The sequence below is a fragment of the Pseudophryne corroboree genome, chromosome 1, assembly GCF_028390025.1.
Source record: "Pseudophryne corroboree isolate aPseCor3 chromosome 1, aPseCor3.hap2, whole genome shotgun sequence".
In the NCBI taxonomy this organism is placed as follows: Eukaryota; Metazoa; Chordata; class Amphibia; order Anura; family Myobatrachidae; genus Pseudophryne; species Pseudophryne corroboree.
This window is the reverse complement of record NC_086444.1, coordinates 252851540-252870157: the sequence shown is the minus strand read 5'-3', so window position 1 is coordinate 252870157 and position 18618 is coordinate 252851540. Positions and strand designations below refer to the sequence as shown.

Sequence of the window (18618 nt, the reverse complement as noted above, 5' to 3'; positions counted from 1 at the left end):
GTACACCTTTGACAAAAGTTTGTACTTCAGGCACTGACGCCAATTCCTTCTGGAAGAAAATTGATAAGGCCGAAATTTGAACTTTAATAGACCCCAATTTTAGGCCCATAGACAATCCTGCTTGCAGGAAATGTAAGAATCGACCCAATTGAAATTCTTCCGTTGGAGCCTTCTTGGCCTCACACCACGCAACATATTTTCGCCAAATGCGGTGATAATGTTGTACAGTCACTTCCTTCCTAGCCTTAATCAAGGTAGGAATAACTTCCTCTGGAATGCCCTTTTCTTTTAGAATCCGGCGTTCAACCGCCATGCCGTCAAACGCAGACGCGGTAAGTCTTGGAACATACAAGGTCCCTGCTGAAGCAGATCCCTTCTCAGAGGTAGAGGCCACGGATCCTCCGTGAGCATCTCTTGAAGTTCCGGATACCAAGTTCTCCTTGGCCAGTCCGGAGCCACCAGTATCGTTCTTACTCCTCTTTTCCGTATAATTCTCAGCACCTTTGGTATGAGAGGCAGAGGAGGGAACACATACACTGATTGGTACACCCACGGTGTTACCAGAGCGTCCACAGCTATTGCCTGAGGGTCTCTTGACCTGGCGCAATACCTGTCCAATTTTTTGTTGAGGCGAGACGCCATCATGTCTACCTTTGGTTTTTCCCAACGGTTCACAATCATGTGGAAAACTTCTGGATGAAGTCCCCACTCTCCCGGGTGAAGGTCGTGTCTGCTGAGGAAATCTGCTTCCCAGTTGTCCACTCCCGGGATGAACACTGCTGACAGTGCTATGACATGATTCTCCGCCCAGCGCAGAATCCTTGTCGCTTCTGCCATTGCACTCCTGCTTCTCGTGCCGCCTTGTCGGTTTACGTGGGCGACTGCCGTGATGTTGTCGGACTGGATCAACACCGGCTGACCCTGAAGCAGCGGTTTTGCCAGACTTAGAGCATTGTAGATCGCTCTTAGCTCCAGTATATTTATGTGAAGAGACGTCTCCAGGCTTGACCACACGCCCTGGAAGTTTCTTCCCTTTGTGACTGCTCCCCAACCTCGTAGGCTGGCATCCGTAGTCACCAGGACCCAGTCCTGTATGCCGAATCTGCGGCCCACTAACAGATGGGCAGTCTGCAGCCACCACAGGAGAGACAACCTTGTTCTTGGTGACAGTGCTATCCGCTGATGCATGTGCAGATGCGATCCGGACCATTTGTCCAGCAGATCCCACTGAAATGTCCGTGCATGGAATCTGCCGAATGGAATCGCTTCGTACGAAGCCACCATCTTTCCCAGGACTCTTGTGCATTGATGTACTGACACCGTTCCTGGTTTTAGGAGGTTCCTGACAAGTTCGGATAACTCCCTTGCTTTTTCCTCCGGGAGAAACACCTTTTTCTGAACCGTGTCCAGAATCATTCCCAGGAACAGCAGACGAGTTGTCGGGGTCAATTGAGATTTTGGAAGATTCAGAATCCACCCGTGTTGCTGGAGCACTACCTGGGTTAGTGCTACACCGACTTCCAGCTGTTCTCTGGACTTTGCCCTTATCAGGAGATCGTCCAAGTAAGGGATAATTAATACGCCTTTTCTTCGTAGAAGAACCATCATTTCGGTCATTACCTTGGTAAAGACCCGAGGGGCCGTAGACAAACCAAACGGCATCGTTTGAAACTGATAATGACAGTCTTGTATCACGAACCTGAGATACCCTTGGTGTGAGGGGTAAATTGGGACATGCAGATAAGCATCCTTTATGTCCAGGGACACCATGAAGTCCCCGTCTTCCAGATTCGCTATCACTGCTCTGAGTGACTCCATTTTGAACTTGAATTTCTGTATGTACAGGTTCAAGGATTTCAGATTTAGAATAGGTCTTACCGAACCGTCCGGCTTCGGTACCACAAATAGTGTGGAATAATACCCCTTTCCCTGTTGTAGGAGGGGTACCTTGACTATCACCTGCTGAGAATACAGCTTGTGAATGGCTTCCAAAACCGACGTCCTTTCTGAGGGAGACGTTGGTAAAGCAGACTTTAGGAACCGGCGAGGGGGAAACCTTTCGAACTCCAGCATGTAACCCTGAGATATTATCTGCAGGACCCACGGGTCCACTTGTGAGTGAGCCCATTGATTGCTGAAAATCTTGAGTCGACCCCCCACCGTTCCTAGGTCCGCTTGTAAAGCCCCAGCGTCATGCTGATGGCTTTGTAGAAGCCGGGGCGGGCTTCTGTTCCTGGGCAGGGGCTGCGTGCTGCCCTTTCTTACCCTTTCCTCTGCCTCTCGGCAGATAAGACTGTCCTTTTGGTCGCTTTTTATAGGAGCGAAAGGACTGCGGCTGAAAAGACGGTGTCTTTTTCTGTTGTGAAGGGGTCTGAGGTAAAAAGGTGGATTTGCCGGCAGTTGCCGTGGTCACCAGGTCCGAAAGACCGACCCCAAACAATTCCTCTCCTTTATATGGCAATACTTCCATATGCCTCTTGGAATCCGCATCACCTGACCACTGTCGCGTCCATAAACTTCTTCTAGCAGATATGGACATCGCACTTACTCTTGATGCTAGAGTACAAACATCCCTCTGAGCATCTCGCATATAAAGAAAAGCATCCTTTAATTGCTCTAGAGTCAATAAAATACTGTCCCTATCCAGGGTCTCAATATTTTCAGTCAGAGAATCCAACCACACTACCCCAGCACTGCACATCCAGGCTGAGGCTATTGCCGGTCGCAGTATAACACCCGTATGTGTGTATATACTCTTCAGTGTAGTTTCCAGCCTCCTATCTGCTGGATCCTTGAGGGCGGCCGTATCAGGAGACGGCAACGCCACTTGCTTTGATAAACGTGTGAGCGCCTTATCCACCTTAGGGGGTGATTCCCAGCGCGCCCTAACCTCTGGTGGGAAAGGGTATAATGCCAACAACTTCTTTGAAATTAGCATTTTTCTATCGGGGGTAACCCACGCTTCATCACACACATCATTCAATTCCTCTGATTCTGGGAAAAATACAGGTAGTTTTTTCACCCCCCACATAATACCCCTTTTTGAGGTACCAGTAGTATCAGAGAGCTGCAAAGCCTCCTTCATTGCCGTGATCATATAACGTGTGGCCCTATTGGAAAATACGTTTACTTCCTCACCGTCGACACTAGATTCATCTGTGTCGGTACCCGTGTCGACTGACTGAGGTAAGGGACGTTTTACAGCCCCTGACGGTGTCTGAGATGCCTGAACCGGTACTAACTGGTTTGCCGGGCGTCTCATTTCGTCAACTGACTTTTGTAATGTGCTGACATTATCACGTAATTCCATAACCAAAGCCATCCATTCCGGTGTCGACTCCCTAGGGGGTGACATTACCATCATCGGCAATTGCTCTGCCTCCACACCAACTTCGTCCTCATACATGTCGACACACACGTACCGACACACACAGCAGCCACACAGTGAATGCTCTATTGAAGACAGGACCCTCCTAGCCCTTTGGGGAGACAGAGGGAGAGTTTGCCAGCACACACCAAAAGCGCTATACAGTATATAACAACCCTAGAAGGTGTTGTTTTTATATATGCGCTCTCAATATATATTTATATCGCCAATTTATGCCCCCCCTCTCTTTGTTACCCTGTTTCTGTAGTGCAGTGCAGGGGAGTCGTGGGAGCCTTCCTCACCAGCGGAGCCGTGCAGGAAAATGGCGCCGAGTGCTGAGGAGAATAAGCTCCGCCCCTTTTCCGGCGGGCTTTTCTCCCGGTTTTTCTAATAAACTGGCCTGGGTTAAATACATACATATAGCCTTAATGGCTATATGTGATGTATTTATTTGCCTCTAAGGTACTCTATATTGCTGCCCAGGGCGCCCCCAGCAGCGCCCTGCACCCTCCGTGACCGAGATCCGTGAGCCGTGTAGCAACAATGGCGCACAGCTGCAGTGCTGTGCGCTACCTCTATGAAGACTGAAGTCTTCTGCCGCCTGTTTCCGGACCTCCGTTCTGCCGTTCTTCAGCGTCTGTAAGGGGGATCGGCGGCGCGGCTGCGGGACGAACCCCAGGCTGACCTGTGTTCCGACTCCCTCTGGAGCTCAGTGTCCAGTAGCCTAAGACTTCAATCCTCCTGCAGGCAGGTGAGTTGCAAGTCTCTCCCCTAAGTCCCTCGTTGCAGTGCTCCTGTCGCCAGCAGGAGACACTGATTAGAAACCTAAAAAAAAACTTTTCTAACTAGCTCTTTAAGAGAGCCACCTAGATTGCACCCTCTCGGACGGGCACAAAAACCTAACTGAGGCTTGGAGGAGGGTCATAGGGGGAGGAGCCAGTACGCACCATGTGACCTAAAAGCTTTTTTAGATGTGCCCTGTCTCCTGCGGAGCCCGCTATTCCCCATGGTCCTGACGGAGTCCCCAGCATCCACTAGGACGTTAGAGAAAAAGACAATGATGTCCTGCAGACAGAGGAGGAAGAGGGAAAGGAGGATGCAGGGACAGTGGCAGAATGTAATAACTGGGTCTGCTGGGATGCTCTGAGGTCCGCATGGAGAGCTCTGCCTATGTTAAAAGCTGCTGTGGCTGCACATGGGCAACATCTCCATGTAGACCATTTAGGTATTCAGTGCAGAGAAAAGAATCACAGTGCTTCTCTCTGCAGTAGAATACCCCTGAATGCTTAATGTTTGCATGTTGCTGCATTTTTCACTTATGAAAAAAAGCAGAAGTAGCAGAATGAGGGCAGTTTATTCCAACCAAGTAGAGTGATAAATTTGTTTCCCTTTTTTAAAAAAACCCCAAGATATTCACCTAGAAAAAAATTATACTTTATTACTCTACCGTGTGTAGTTTGTATGTTCTCTTCAGGTTTATGCAAGTTTTTTACACATACCCATACAGCCATAAACATATTTGTAAGTCTCTTAATTGGGTCAAAATTAGCCATCCCTTAAAAAATCTTGAAAAATGGGCAGAAAACTACCCACCCAGGTCAAAACGGGTTAAGAATACTGAACAAAACAAACTTAATAAATTCATCTCCTTTGAACATTTTTAGAGTTTAACATTTATGTACTGTTTATTGAAAGTGTGGGAGATTTTTGTGTTCTGTAGGCAGCAGCAATTAGGGAGAGCTTCAAATAATTTACCTCTTAGACTTGAAAGTGAATTGGTTGCTGATTAAATTGACTCCTACCGTATATACGTGTGTTGACGATAATGTAGACAGTAAGCTCCAATCAGACTGGGACTGATATGAATGATAAACATTTTCTGTTCAGCTCTGGGTAATACGGGAATGTTACCACCTATTGATTTATGTTTCTGAAGTAATAATTTTCTTATATATTTTTTGATATCTTTGGCCAGTACGGATGGTGTAATGGTTAGCATTACTGCCTCACAGCACTGAGGTCATGGGTTCAATTCCCACCACGTCCTTAACTGTTTGGAGTGTGTGTATTCTCCCCGTGCTTGCGTGCGTTTCCTCCAGGTATTCCGGTTTCCTCCAATTCTCCAAAAAATTACTTGTAGGTTAACTGGCTCCCAACACAAAAATAACCCCTAATGTGTAAGTGTGTGCGTGTACATGTGTTTAGGGCAGACTGGATGGGCGAGTGGTTCTTATCTACCATCAAATTCTGTTTCTATCTTTGGCAGCAGCAATAGCAGTTATAAGCAAAGCTTTGTGAAGGTTTAGAGCAGGGATGGCCAAACAGTCAATCGCGATCGACCCATGCGACCAGTCGATCGCGATCCGCCGCCCATCCACACGAGACGAGGAGAGCGCAGCGCGCGCCTCTCCTGCCTACCGCCCTGCCCCTAAGTCTGGTCTCCGGCAGTGACGGCGGAGTGTATAGCTCAAATCAGGTGCCGGTTCGTTATCAGAGCTCGCGGACCGGCGCCTGATTTGAGATATACACGCTGCCATCACCGCCGGAGACCAGACTGAGGGGCAGGACGGCAGGCAGGAGAGGCTCCACACAGCAGCAAAACGGTGAGCAGCACTATGGGGGCATATCTGGCACTGAGGGCACATGGCACAGTGGGGACATATCTGTATCTGGCACTGTGGGGGCATATCTAGCACTGTGGGCACATGGCACTGTGGGGTCATATCTGTATCTGGCACTGTGGGGGCATATCTGGCACTGTGGGGGCATATCTAGCACTGTGGGCACATGGCACTGTGGGGGAATGTCTGTATCTGGCACCGTGGGGTCAATATGTGGCACTGTAGGTGCATGTCTGGCGCTGTGGGGGGCATATCTGGCACTGTGGGCACATGGCACTGTAGGGTCATACGTGGCACTGTGGGGGCATGTGTTTGAGGTTTTTACCTGTAGGAGCCAATGTGTTATTTCGTGCGAGACAGTCATTACACTCTGTGCAGCAAGGCTACGTCCCTTTTTTTGTTATACCACGCCCCTTTTTTGGGGGCACGCACCTGCGGCGCGCGCTATTATCCCACCTAGGTAGATCACAAAAGCTTTTCAGCTTTCAAAGTAGATCACCGACTCCAAAAGTCTGGCAACCCCTGGTTTAGAGGAATACATTCTCTGGAATGATACCTATGCAAATATATGTTAAAGACTTGAAAAGGTTTCCAACCATCTTACAGTGAAAGTGTGATAAATAAGAAATTCACCTCTAGAAAACTTAATTAAATTGAATAAATAAGTAGTAAAACACCTCTAGTTGCCATTGCCAATAGCAGCTAAGTGCCTAAAGCATGGCTGTCACCGGTTGTCAGGGCAAGCTACTACCCCGAGCCTGCTACACTAGTGATGATCCCCCACATACCATAACATGCTTCTGTCACCACATTTCTAAGAACCAGGCTACTGTGCTTCTGGGACAGGAAATTCAAATCTCGTCAAGACTACGATATGATGCAGTGTAGAAGTAGCTTTGTATATGCACTGTCTGCAGGACTCTAAATGAGTGCTTTCTAGTTGTATTTAAGTTAGAATCAAAGGTTTTATGTGAGGGACAAACACAATTTACAGGTAGCTGGGAAAAAGGGTACTGAAAGTGGGACAGCCGATTTAATAATCATGGGTTGATAATGCACAAAGAATAATTTAAGAAAATTATGCAGACTCTTGCTACATTAAAACAGAGGGGAAAAGCCTCAGAAAGCACATGTGGTTCTTATCTTCAGACAAGAACGTTATTTTGCCTTCAATGCACTCTCATTCCAAATGCTACATATTTTCCTGAGTTCTGGGCAATAAACTGGATAATGACAACATCTTTTAAAAATGCATAAAGAACTGGCTATAGACAGAGCATGATGTCAACATCAAGTTCTGCTATCCACAAGTCTAGTAACACAGGAACTGTCCTCCTTTTCCTAAGGACTTACGGCAAATACTCCACTCATTCTTAAACAAATGTACATTTAGCTTGGCAGGCATATGTGCTAAATAAGTCAGATCACAGAAGAAATCTAACAAAAACATGGAAAAATACTGGATTAAAAAAGTGCCAATGCTCCAGATGATTTGCAACTGTAGCCAGAGTGAATTATAAGTAGTGTGTGACTGAATGCTGAACGTACATACATACATATGTAAAAAAAAGTGAGAAATAGCTCCCCCAGTGTAGTATATTTAAAGAAACTTCTGTTCCATAACCAGATGATTACACCCTAATGCAGTGGTTCCCCAATATTTTTTTGGGTCACAACACCCTAAAGTATCAGATTTTATTTCACGGCACCCCTAGGCCAAATTTTCTTATTGAGAAATTCCGGGAAAAAAATATTAAGTAAATTGTGTTTATAGGTCATCCTTAGGTGGTGAGGGGGACAATATTGTCCACATTTTATGATTGGCAGCCATAAGCCCTAGTTCTGTCTATTACACTGACTGTAAATTTGAATTTGTCCTAGACCACCAACACAGGGCACCCCTGCAAGTACCCTGAGTCACCCCAGGGTGACTGGGCACACAGTTTAAAAACCATTGCCCTAATAAATAAAGGTGTACCCAGTATGGCGGTTAAAACCACTTCAATTGCACAGGTGAGATTTTCCTCTTATTAAACACCTGGTATTCCACTCCAATACTGCAACACTCTCTGCAAATGATTTAGTGATTCTCCCCTGGAGGTATTTTCTCTTATTCCAGGTGAATACTCACATATAGATTTACAGAGAATAGAGAGCAAACACGATGGTGTAATACAATTACACTATTTAATTAAATGCCCGTACAATAGTTAAAATCACAAAAAGCATTTCTGACACAGAACTAGCCAGTTCTTAATGTCCCATTCTCCAGTAGGGTGACAGTGTTGTCCTCAAGGCATTCTGTCCTTTTGCCAACTGCTGGACTTCATCAGGAGGTGCTATATCTCACTTTTTCTACGGATCCATTTTTGGACTGACTGAACAACGGTCTTTTGGAGATTAGCAGCCACCCTATGTAGGGGAGTGTGCGATTGACTATATACCTGGACTACGATTTCTACAGCTCTTTGCACTTTGCACACGCCTATAAGGTTTATCACATAATCTCTTATTTAAGTGTAGTGCCGTGTGCCACCAGTTACTGTGTGATATACATTTATATACTGTACACACTAAATACTTTTGGTTTTTTTACCTTAATAGTGTGAATTTCTTCAAGAAGTCGCTGTGCCCTTCTCTGATTCTTTAGCTTTAGTTCTTCTGTCCCCCTGATAGAACAGAAATACAAACAGTAGAAATAAGTGCAAGAGAAATTACATCAGTTATAGGGAAAAAGACAAATAAATAAAGCAAACCACAAAAAGTAGTATTGCAGCCTAATAGATGTGTATCGTATGTTCTTAAAATGTGCTTGGCAATAAGACACTGTAGCATAGCTGATATATAATGATTGCCTTCTTGGCCCTCGGACTGCTTTTATCTGCCATTGCAGAATGGATGCGATTGGGAAGGATTACTCACAAATGGGAATATAAAATATATTTGGCTTCCCTGGAATAAAGCTTTTTGTGACTTGTGTTAGCGTAACTGAGGTGTTATTTACTTATCGCTACATCAGTGGCTCTGTGGTCTCACCTACTGTAAACCGCAGCTGAGAGAAATGCTAGATCAGTGGCAGGAAATAATAAGCAGCCCCTTTTCTTTAGTAGGTACTCGCCACTATGCCTCAATATTCTGTACTGCTTAGTTGTTAAAACTTCAATTATATGTTAGTAATTATTACTAGTACATCACAAGCACTTCTTTTTAGTGGCCTTTAACTACTTAACGGTCAATTTTTTCTAAAGTGACTAAAATGTGTCTTTTTATTTAATTTAGTTTATTTATTTTTTGTTAATCAAAAACATATTTAAATAATTTTGTGAGGGAAAAAATACACTTAGAGATGCATAGCACCTTCCAATTGTCCATAAGTCCCCATTGTTATATTTCCTAACTTATATTACCCATTCACCAGCAGCAAATAATCCATTAGTGCAGAGGTCCCAAACTGTGTGCCTAGGGACACTGGGTTGGTGGTCCAGGACCAATTTAAATTATTCATGGTCAATATAATACAGGTTGAGTATCCCATATCCAAATATTCCGAAATACGGAATATTCCGAAATACGGACTTTTTTGAGGGAGAGTGAGATAGTGAAATCTTTGTTTTTTGAGGACTCAATGTACACAAACTTTGTTTAATACACAAAGTTATTAAAAATATTGTATTAAATGACCTTCAGGCTGTGTGTATAGGGGGTATATGAAACATGAATGAATTGTGTGAATGTAGACACACTTTGTTTAATGTACAAAGTTATAAAAAATATTGGCTAAAATGACCTTCAGGCTGTGTGTATAAGGTGTATATGAAACATAAATGCATTCTGTGCTTACACTTAGGTCCCATCGCCATGATATCTCATTATGGTATGCAATTATTCCAAAATACGGAAAAATCCGATATCCAAAATACCGCTGGTCCCAAGCATTTTGGATAAGGGATACTCAACCTGTAGGCAAAACCAGTGCTGGTGGCTGCCAGTCATAAAATATGTGGCCAAACAGAAGCAAATCTTGTCCCTCACCACACAACTGACCCAAAGGATGACATATAAACGCGATCTACTTAATGTAATATTTCTTTCTAAATTTCTCAATAAGAAATTTTTGGCCTAGGGGTGCCGTGAAAAAAATTCTGATATTCTAGGGTGCTGTGATTCAAAAAAGTTTGGAAACCACTGCACTAGTGGCATTGCCCTTACCCCCCCCTAGTGGAAACAAATTCCCCAGAGGCGTAACTCCCTCCCATCCTTGTGTCCATAGATTCCCATTAATAAATAAGTGCCCCCCTCCCCCAGGGGCTGCAAACTTCCTCAGGTAATAGAATACCCCCAAAATCCCCCATGACTTTGCCCACTAGTAAATTGGATATCTATAGCTCAATCTAGGAATAATTTCTAAAGCACTTATATTAAAACAAACACCTAAATGTAATGCAAATAAAAAAAATTGTGAAGCTATGGACATTTTAAATACATGTAGCCCTAATTTCTTTTTATGGTGAGAGAAAGAAAGTGAAAGATCTCCATAGATCCCCACCGATGAGTTAGAAGTAAATAAAAAAAAAAAAAAAGAAGATGCATAATAGTGTTCCTTCTAGGAATCAAATAGGGCAGGGCGCCGGACACCAGGGGCATATTTGTGCGCGTGCGGCGAAGCCGCGTGAACGCCCGAAACAGGGCGTGGCCATGTAAATTAGTGGGTGTGGCCATGGGGACGACATTTTAGTGGGCAGTGCGGCACACAGACGTTGCTAGAGGGGGCGTCTGTGGCCGGCGACGTCACTGTTGGGGGCGTGCCCAGCACCGACGGAGGTGCTGGGCTTCCCCCAGCTTTCTCCCATAGCGTGAATGGATGCCGTGCGCATGCGCACGGCATCTTTACACGCTGGGAGGGCAGGAAGCGGACGGCTGTTCTAGCAGGGCGCCGCAAAAGGGGCAGGGCGGATTTTGCCTTTAAAAAAATTGGGCAGGACGCGGCGCCCTGCTAAAACAGCCTAGCGTGAACACTACATATTATATGTGACATTCAATGAATTAGGCGTTTTGTGTTTGTTTGTTAAATGTACAATACCCCCATACCCTCTTGGGCAGCTCTGATTTTAAATGCTTACTTGTTTAATTCAATATATTTAACCCATAAGAAAACTCATTAAACGTGGACATATGTGAGTGTCTACTGAGCTGAAATTATGGTAAAATGGATAATTCTAAATTAAGATGGGATAGTATGGCTGCACTTTCAATTGACTGTTTTTCTTTGCCACAGTTCTGCAGAGGCGGACCATGTAAGTGCTATAGAAGGCGTAGGCCAAAGTGCACAATGAAAATTAAATTTTCATATTTTTAAAGGACATACTGTATGTGACTCCAATACTAATGAGAATGTATCTGATACTCATATGTCCTTCTTACAGATAGAAAACCATAGGTCATAAGGATTATAATAAGATTTTACTTACCGATAAATCTATTTCTCGTAGTCCGTAGTGAATGCTGGGACTCCGTCAGGACCATGGGGGAATAGCGGCTCCGCAGGAGACAGGGAACAAAATTTAAAAGTTTGACCACTAGGTGGTGTGTACTGGCTCCTCCCCCTATGACCCTCCTCCAAGCCTCAGTTAGGATACTGTACCCGGACGAGCGTACACAATAAGGAAGGATTTTGAATCCCGGGTAAGACTCATACCAGCCACACCAATCACACCGTACAACTTGTGATCTGAACCCAGTTAACAGTATGACAAACGTAGGAGCCTCTGAACAGACGGCTCACAACAATAACAACCCGATTTTTTTGTAACAATAACTATGTACAAGTATTGCAGACAATCCGCACTTGGGATGGGCGCCCAGCATCCACTACGGACTACGAGAAATAGATTTATCGGTAAGTAAAATCTTATTTTCTCTGACGTCCTAGTGGATGATGGGACTCCGTCAGGACCATGGGGATTATACCAAAGCTCCCAAACGGGCGGGAGAGTGCGGATGACTCTGCAGCACCGAATGAGAGAACTCCAGGTCCTCCTTAGCCAGGGTATCAAATTTTAGAATTTTACAAACGTGTTCTCCCCTGACCACGTAGCTGCTCGGCAGAGTTGTAATGCCGAGACCCCTCGGGCAGCCGCCCAAGATGAGCCCACCTTCCTTGTGGAATGGGCCTTGACAGATTTAGGCTGTGGCAGGCCTGCCACAGAATGTGCAAGTTGAATTGTGCTACAAATCCAACGAGCAATCGTCTGCTTAGAAGCAGGAGCACCCAGCTTGTTGGGTGCATACAGTATAAACAGCGAGTCAGATTTTCTGACTCCAGCCGTCCTTGAAATATATATTTTCAATGCTCTGACAACGTCCAGCAACTTGGAATCCTCCAAATCGCTAGTAGCCGCAGGCACCACAATAGGCTGGTTCAGGTGAAACGCTGAAACCACCTTAGGCAGAAAGTGAGGACGCGTCCGCAGTTCTGCCCTGTCCGAATGGAAAATCAGATATGGGCTTTTATACGATAAAGCCGCCAATTCTGACACTCTCCTGGCTGAAGCCAGGGCCAGTAGCATGGTTACTTTCCATGTAAGATATTTCAAATCCACCGATTTGAGTGGCTCAAACCAATGGGATTTGAGAAAATCCAAAACTACATTAAGATCCCACGGTGCCACTGGGGGCACAACCGGGGGCTGTATATGTAGTACTCCTTTCACAAAAGTCTGGACTTCAGGAACTGAAGCCAATTCTTTCTGGAAGAAAATCGACAGGGCCGAAATTTGAACCTTAATGGACCCTAATTTGAGGCCCATAGACAATCCTGTTTGCAGGAAATGTAGGAATCGACCAAGTTGAAATTCCTCCGTCGGGGCCTTCCTGGCCTCACACCACGCAACATATTTTCTCCAAATGCGGTGATAATGTTGTGCAGTCACCTCCTTCCTGGCTTTTACCAGGGTAGGGATGACCTCTTCCGGAATGCCCTTTTCCCTTAGGATTCGGCGTTCAACCGCCATGCCGTCAAACGCAGCTGCGGTAAGTCTTGGAATAGACACGGTCCCTGCTGAAGCAGGTCCCGTCTTAGAGGTAGAGGCCACGGATCTTCCGTGAGCATCTCCTGAAGTTCCGGGTACCAAGTTCTTCTTGGCCAATCCGGAGCCACGAGTATCGTTCTTACTCCCCTTTGCCGTATAATTCTCAGTACTTTTGGTATGAGAGGCAGAGGAGGAAACACATACACTGACTGGTACACCCATGGTGTTACCAGAGCGTCTACAGCTATTGCCTGAGGGTCTCTTGACCTGGCGCAATACCTGTCCAGTTTTTTGTTGAGGCGGGACGCCATCATGTCCACCATTGGTCTTTCCCAATGGACCACAATCATGTGGAAGACTTCTGGATGAAGTCCCCACTCTCCCGGGTGCAGATCGTGTCTGCTGAGGAAGTCTGCTTCCCAGTTGTCCACTCCCGGGATGAACACAGCTGAAAGTGCTAACACATGATTTTCTGCCCAGCGGAGAATCCTTGCAGCTTCTGCCATTGCATTCCTGCTTCTTGTGCCGCCCTGTCTGTTTACGTGGGCGACTGCCGTGATGTTGTCCGACTGAATCAACACCGGCTGACCCTGAAGCAGAGGTTTTGCCAGGCTTAGAGCATTGTAGATTGCTCTTAGCTCCAGTATATTTATGTGAAGAGACGTCTCCAGGCTTGACCACACGCCCTGGAAGTTTCTTCCCTGTGTGACCGCTCCCCAGCCTCTCAGGCTGGCATCCGTGGTCACTAGGACCCAGTTCTGTATGCATGGAATCTGCCGAATGGAATCGCTTCGTAAGAAGCTACCATTTTTCCCAGGACTCTTGTGCATTGATGCACAGATACTTTTCCTGGTTTTAGGAGGTTCCTGACTAGATCGGATAACTCCCTGGCTTTCTCCTCCGGAAGAAATACCTTTTTCTGAACAGTGTCCAGAATCATCCCTAGGAACAACAGACGTGTCGTCGGGATCAGTTGGGATTTTGGAAAATTCAGAATCCACCCGTGTTGTTGGAGCACTACTTGGGTTAGTGCTACTCCGACCTCCAGCTGTTCTCTGGATCTTGCTCTTATCAGGAGATCGTCCAAGTAAGGGATAATTAAGACGCCTTCTCTTCGAAGAAGGATCATCATTTCGGCCATTACCTTGGTAAAGACCCGGGGTGCCGTGGACAATCCAAACGGCAGCGTCTGAAACTGATAATGACAGTTTTGGACCACGAACCTGAGGTACCCTTGGTGTGAAGGACAAATTGGAACATGAAGGTAAGCATCCTTGATGTCCAAGGACACCATAAAATCCCCTTCTTCCAGATTCGCTATCACTGCTCTGAGTGACTCCATCTTGAACTTGAATTTTTGTATGTACAGGTTCAGAGATTTTAGATTTAGAATCGGTCTTACCGAGCCGTCCGGCTTCGGTACCACAAATAGCGTGGAGTAATACCCCTGTCCCTGTTGTAGGAGGGTTACCTTGACTATCACCTGCTGAGAATACAGCTTGTGAATGGCCTCCAATACCGTCGCCCTGTCGGAGGGAGGCGTTGGCAAAGCAGACTTTAGGAAACGGCGAGGAGGGGACTTCTCGAATTCCAACCTGTAACCCTGAGATACTACCTGCAGGATCCAGGGGTCCACCTGCGAGTGAGCCCACTGTGCGCTGAAATGTTTGAGGCGACCCCCCACCGCCCCTGAGTCTGCTTGTAAGGTCCCAGCGTCATGCTGACGCCTTTGTAGAAGCCGGGGAGGGCTTCTGCTCCTGGGAAGGAGCTGCTTGTTGCAGTCTCTTACCCTTTCCTTTGCCTCGGGGCAAATAGGAATGTCCTTTTGCTCGTTTGTTCTTATAGGAACGAAAGGACTGCGGCTGAAAAGCCTGCGGCTTTTTCTGCTGGGAGGTGACCTGGGGTAAAAAGGTGGAATTTCCGGCCATTGCCGTGGCCACCAGATCCGATAGACCGACCCCAAATAATTCCTCCCCCTTATACGGCAATACTTCCATATGTCGTTTGGAATCCGCATCACCTGACCACTGGCGCGTCCATAAACTTCTTCTGGCAGATATGGACATCGCACTTACTCTTGATGCCAGAGTGCAAATATCTCTCTGTGCATCTCGCATATAAAGAAATGCATCCTTTAACTGCTCTATAGTCAGTAAAATACTGTCCCTATCCAGGGTATCAATATTTTCAGACAGTGACTCCGACCAAGCCACGCCAGCACTGCACATCCAGGCTGAGGCGATTGCTGGTCTCAGTATAACACCCGTATGTGTGTATATACTTTTCAATGTATTCTCCAGCCTCCTATCAGCTGGATCCTTGAGGGCGGCCGTATCAGGAGACGGTAACGCCACTTGCTTTGATAAGCGTGTGAGCGCCTTATCCACCCTAGGAGGTGTTTCCCAGCGCGCCCTAACCTCTGGCGGGAAAGGGTATAATGCCAATAACTTCTTTGAAATTAGCAGTTTTCTATCTGGGGTAACCCACGCTTCATCACACACTTCATTCAGTTCCTCTGATTCAGGAAAAACTATCGGTAGTTTTTTCACACCCCACATAATACCCCTTTTTGTGGTACTTGCAGTATCAGAGATATGCAAAGCCTCCTTCATTGCCGTGATCATATAACGTGTGGCCCTACTGGAAAATACGTTTGTTTCTTCACCGTCGACACTGGATTCAGTGTCAGTGTCTGTGTCGACCGACTGAGGTAAAGGGCGTTTTACAGCCCCTGACGGTGTCTGAGACGCCTGGACAGGTACTAACTGGTTTGCCGGCTGTCTCATGTCGTCAACCGACTTTTGTAGCGTGCTGACACTATCCCGTAATTCCATAAACAAAGCCATCCATTCTGGTGTCGACTCCCTAGGGGGTGACATCACCATTACAGGCAATTGCTCCGCCTCCACGCCAACATCGTCCTCATACATGTCGACACACACGTACCGACACACAGCAGACACACAGGGAATGCTCTGATAGAAGACAGGACCCCACTAGCCCTTTGGGGAGACAGAGGGAGAGTTTGCCAGCACACACCCAAGCGCTATAAATATATATAGGGACAACCTTAATAAGTGTGTTCCCTTTATAGCAGCTCAAATATTATAAATATCGCCAATAAGTGCCCCCCCTCTCTGTTTTTACCCTGTTTCTGTAGTGCAGTGCAGGGGAGAGTCCTGGGAGCCTTCCTCGCAGCGGAGCTGGGCAGGAAAATGGCGCTGTGTGCTGAGGAGAATAGGCCCCGCCCCCTTTTCGGCGGGCTTCTTCTCCCGGTTTTTTTGGAACCTGGCAGGGGTTAAATACATCCATATAGCCCCAGGGGCTATATGCGATATATTTTAGCCAGAATAGGTATATTACATTGCTGCCCAGGGCGCCCCCCCAAGCGCCCTGCACCCTCAGTGACCGCTGGTGTGAAGTGTGCGGAGAGCAATGGCGCACAGCTGCAGTGCTGTGCGCTACCTCATGAAGACTGAGACGTCTTCTGCCGCCGGTTTCTGGACCTCTTCTCTATTCGGCATCTGCAAGGGGGTCGGCGGCGCGGCTCCGGTGACCCATCCAGGCTGTACCTGTGATCGTCCCTCTGGAGCTAGTGTCCAGTAGCCTAAGAAGCAAATCCATCCTGCACGCAGGTGAGTTCACTTCTTCTCCCCTAAGTCCCTCGTTGCAGTGAGCCTGTTGCCAGCAGGACTCACTGAAAATAAAAAACCTAACAAACTTTTTCTAAGCAGCTCTTTAGGAGAGCCACCTAGATTGCACCCTGCTCGGACGGGCACAAAAACCTAACTGAGGCTTGGAGGAGGGTCATAGGGGGAGGAGCCAGTACACACCACCTAGTGGTCAAACTTTTAAATTTTGTGCCCTGTCTCCTGCGGAGCCGCTATTCCCCCATGGTCCTGACGGAGTCCCAGCATCCACTAGGACGTCAGAGAAATTGCAATAACTGCTCTATAGTTGACACAGGAGATTGGAAAGATCCTTTTAACATTAGAAAAGCTCCTAATTTATGTTTCCCTGGTACAAGACCACTTACTACATGTGTTTAAGGTGCAAATTTAATCCACTTTACCATTGGGTGCATTTTAATAATTCTAGTAGTACTTATGCTTACATTTATCCCAGTTTTTATGCATACCAGGATTGATCTGCCTTTGCAGGGTCTGACTAGCCCTGTGGCTGCTACTCATCTTTCTGTTAATTAGTATTCCAACTTTATCACATTTATTCTGTAAGTAACAGTTATTACAGTTCTGGCTTCTATAGCTCCATTATCTACATATCTCATCTGTCATTTCATCTAAATTGTTTTCTATGAAGTTAATATACTTCTTCATGTTAATACTGTAATCCACGGCTCGACAAATCCCAGGGGCCAGGTTGCCATGGCTCCTAGATTTTGCTGCCTGGCTACCAAATTATGCAGGGTGGAAGGAAGCAGATCCACTTTAGCCCCAGCAGCTCCAGCAGAGATTTGTGGGCAAATGCACAAGAGTTAATGGACGGAGTGTCCGTCCCGACCGGCTTTAACTGCTCCTGTCCATCCTTGCCTGTGCCATCTGCTGTCTCCAAATTCCAGCTGCATAGAACTCTCACATAAAATGGTCTATGCTTTAATGGGGATTGCGACTTTGGAAGGGGGTGGGGTCTGGCTCCTACACTTTCATCCTTGCTCTTAGATTTAAGAAAAATTTGTCAAGCCCCACTGTAATCAGTGGGCTAAGCCATCAACAAGGTAATTAATACAACAAAATTAAAGTTTACAGGGCAAAACTGATCAATGTGGTACACATAACTTCCTATTCTGAATAGGTTTCATTGTTTTGTTTATTTCTGATACCAATTTATATACATGCTGTCTGAAACCGAATCAAATCCTTCTGCAAAGTCGCGTCGGTGGCATCCTAACCGCGGGCGGTGCCAGGCATCCACATAAACAATTTTATGTGGATGCCTGGCACCGCCCGCGGTTAGGATGCCACCGACGCGGCTAATCGTCTTTATGTGGTTAACCTGTTTGGTTTATTTAAACCACTACATCCGCTACGGGTTTCCGTGGCAACGCCGGCGGCGTCCCTGCACGCGTGTGGTGCCGCGTTTCCATAGCAACTTCCACGACGGCCAGTGCGGTGTACCGCGTCACTTCCGCTTCTGGAAATAGCCGCGAGTGCAGGGGGAGTGGCTACAGATCCCCGGGACGCTGGCGGGAATGCGGGAATGGTTTCATTGGTGGGGGTAATGTATAAAGTTTGTGTTTGTATCACTTGTTGTTATCCTGATGAAGGGGGAAAACTTTGAAACGTTGATGTGATGATATATTAAAGCTTTGCAGCTTTATTTTGCACGATATACCACATCTCTGAGTGCCGCTTCCTGTTATTTGCCATATATATATATATATATATATATATATATATAGATAGATAGAGAGAGAGAGAGAGAGAGAGAGAGAGAGAGAGAGAGACAGACAGACGTATATTCAACTCAAGTCGGATCCTTTCCGACACTAATTTTCCCATCACCACAGAAAAAACCACAGTAAATTTTGTGTTTACTCTTTAGAACATTATTATTACTATTATCCTTTATTACATGGTGCCCC

The 18618-nt window shown here is 46.2% G+C and overlaps 1 protein-coding gene across 5 annotated transcripts in view; it reads right to left on the bottom strand.

Moving 5' to 3' along the window:
- SRFBP1 (serum response factor binding protein 1) overlaps nucleotides 1–18618 on the bottom strand; it is a 376852-nt gene that overhangs the window by 164863 nt on the left and 193371 nt on the right. For all 5 annotated transcript variants that reach the window (XM_063964204.1, XM_063964202.1, XM_063964203.1 and 2 more), the window contains one exon: nucleotides 8585–8657. In XM_063964204.1, the coding sequence (XP_063820274.1) occupies nucleotides 8585–8657 (73 nt within the window). The remainder of the gene's footprint in view (nucleotides 1–8584; nucleotides 8658–18618) is intronic.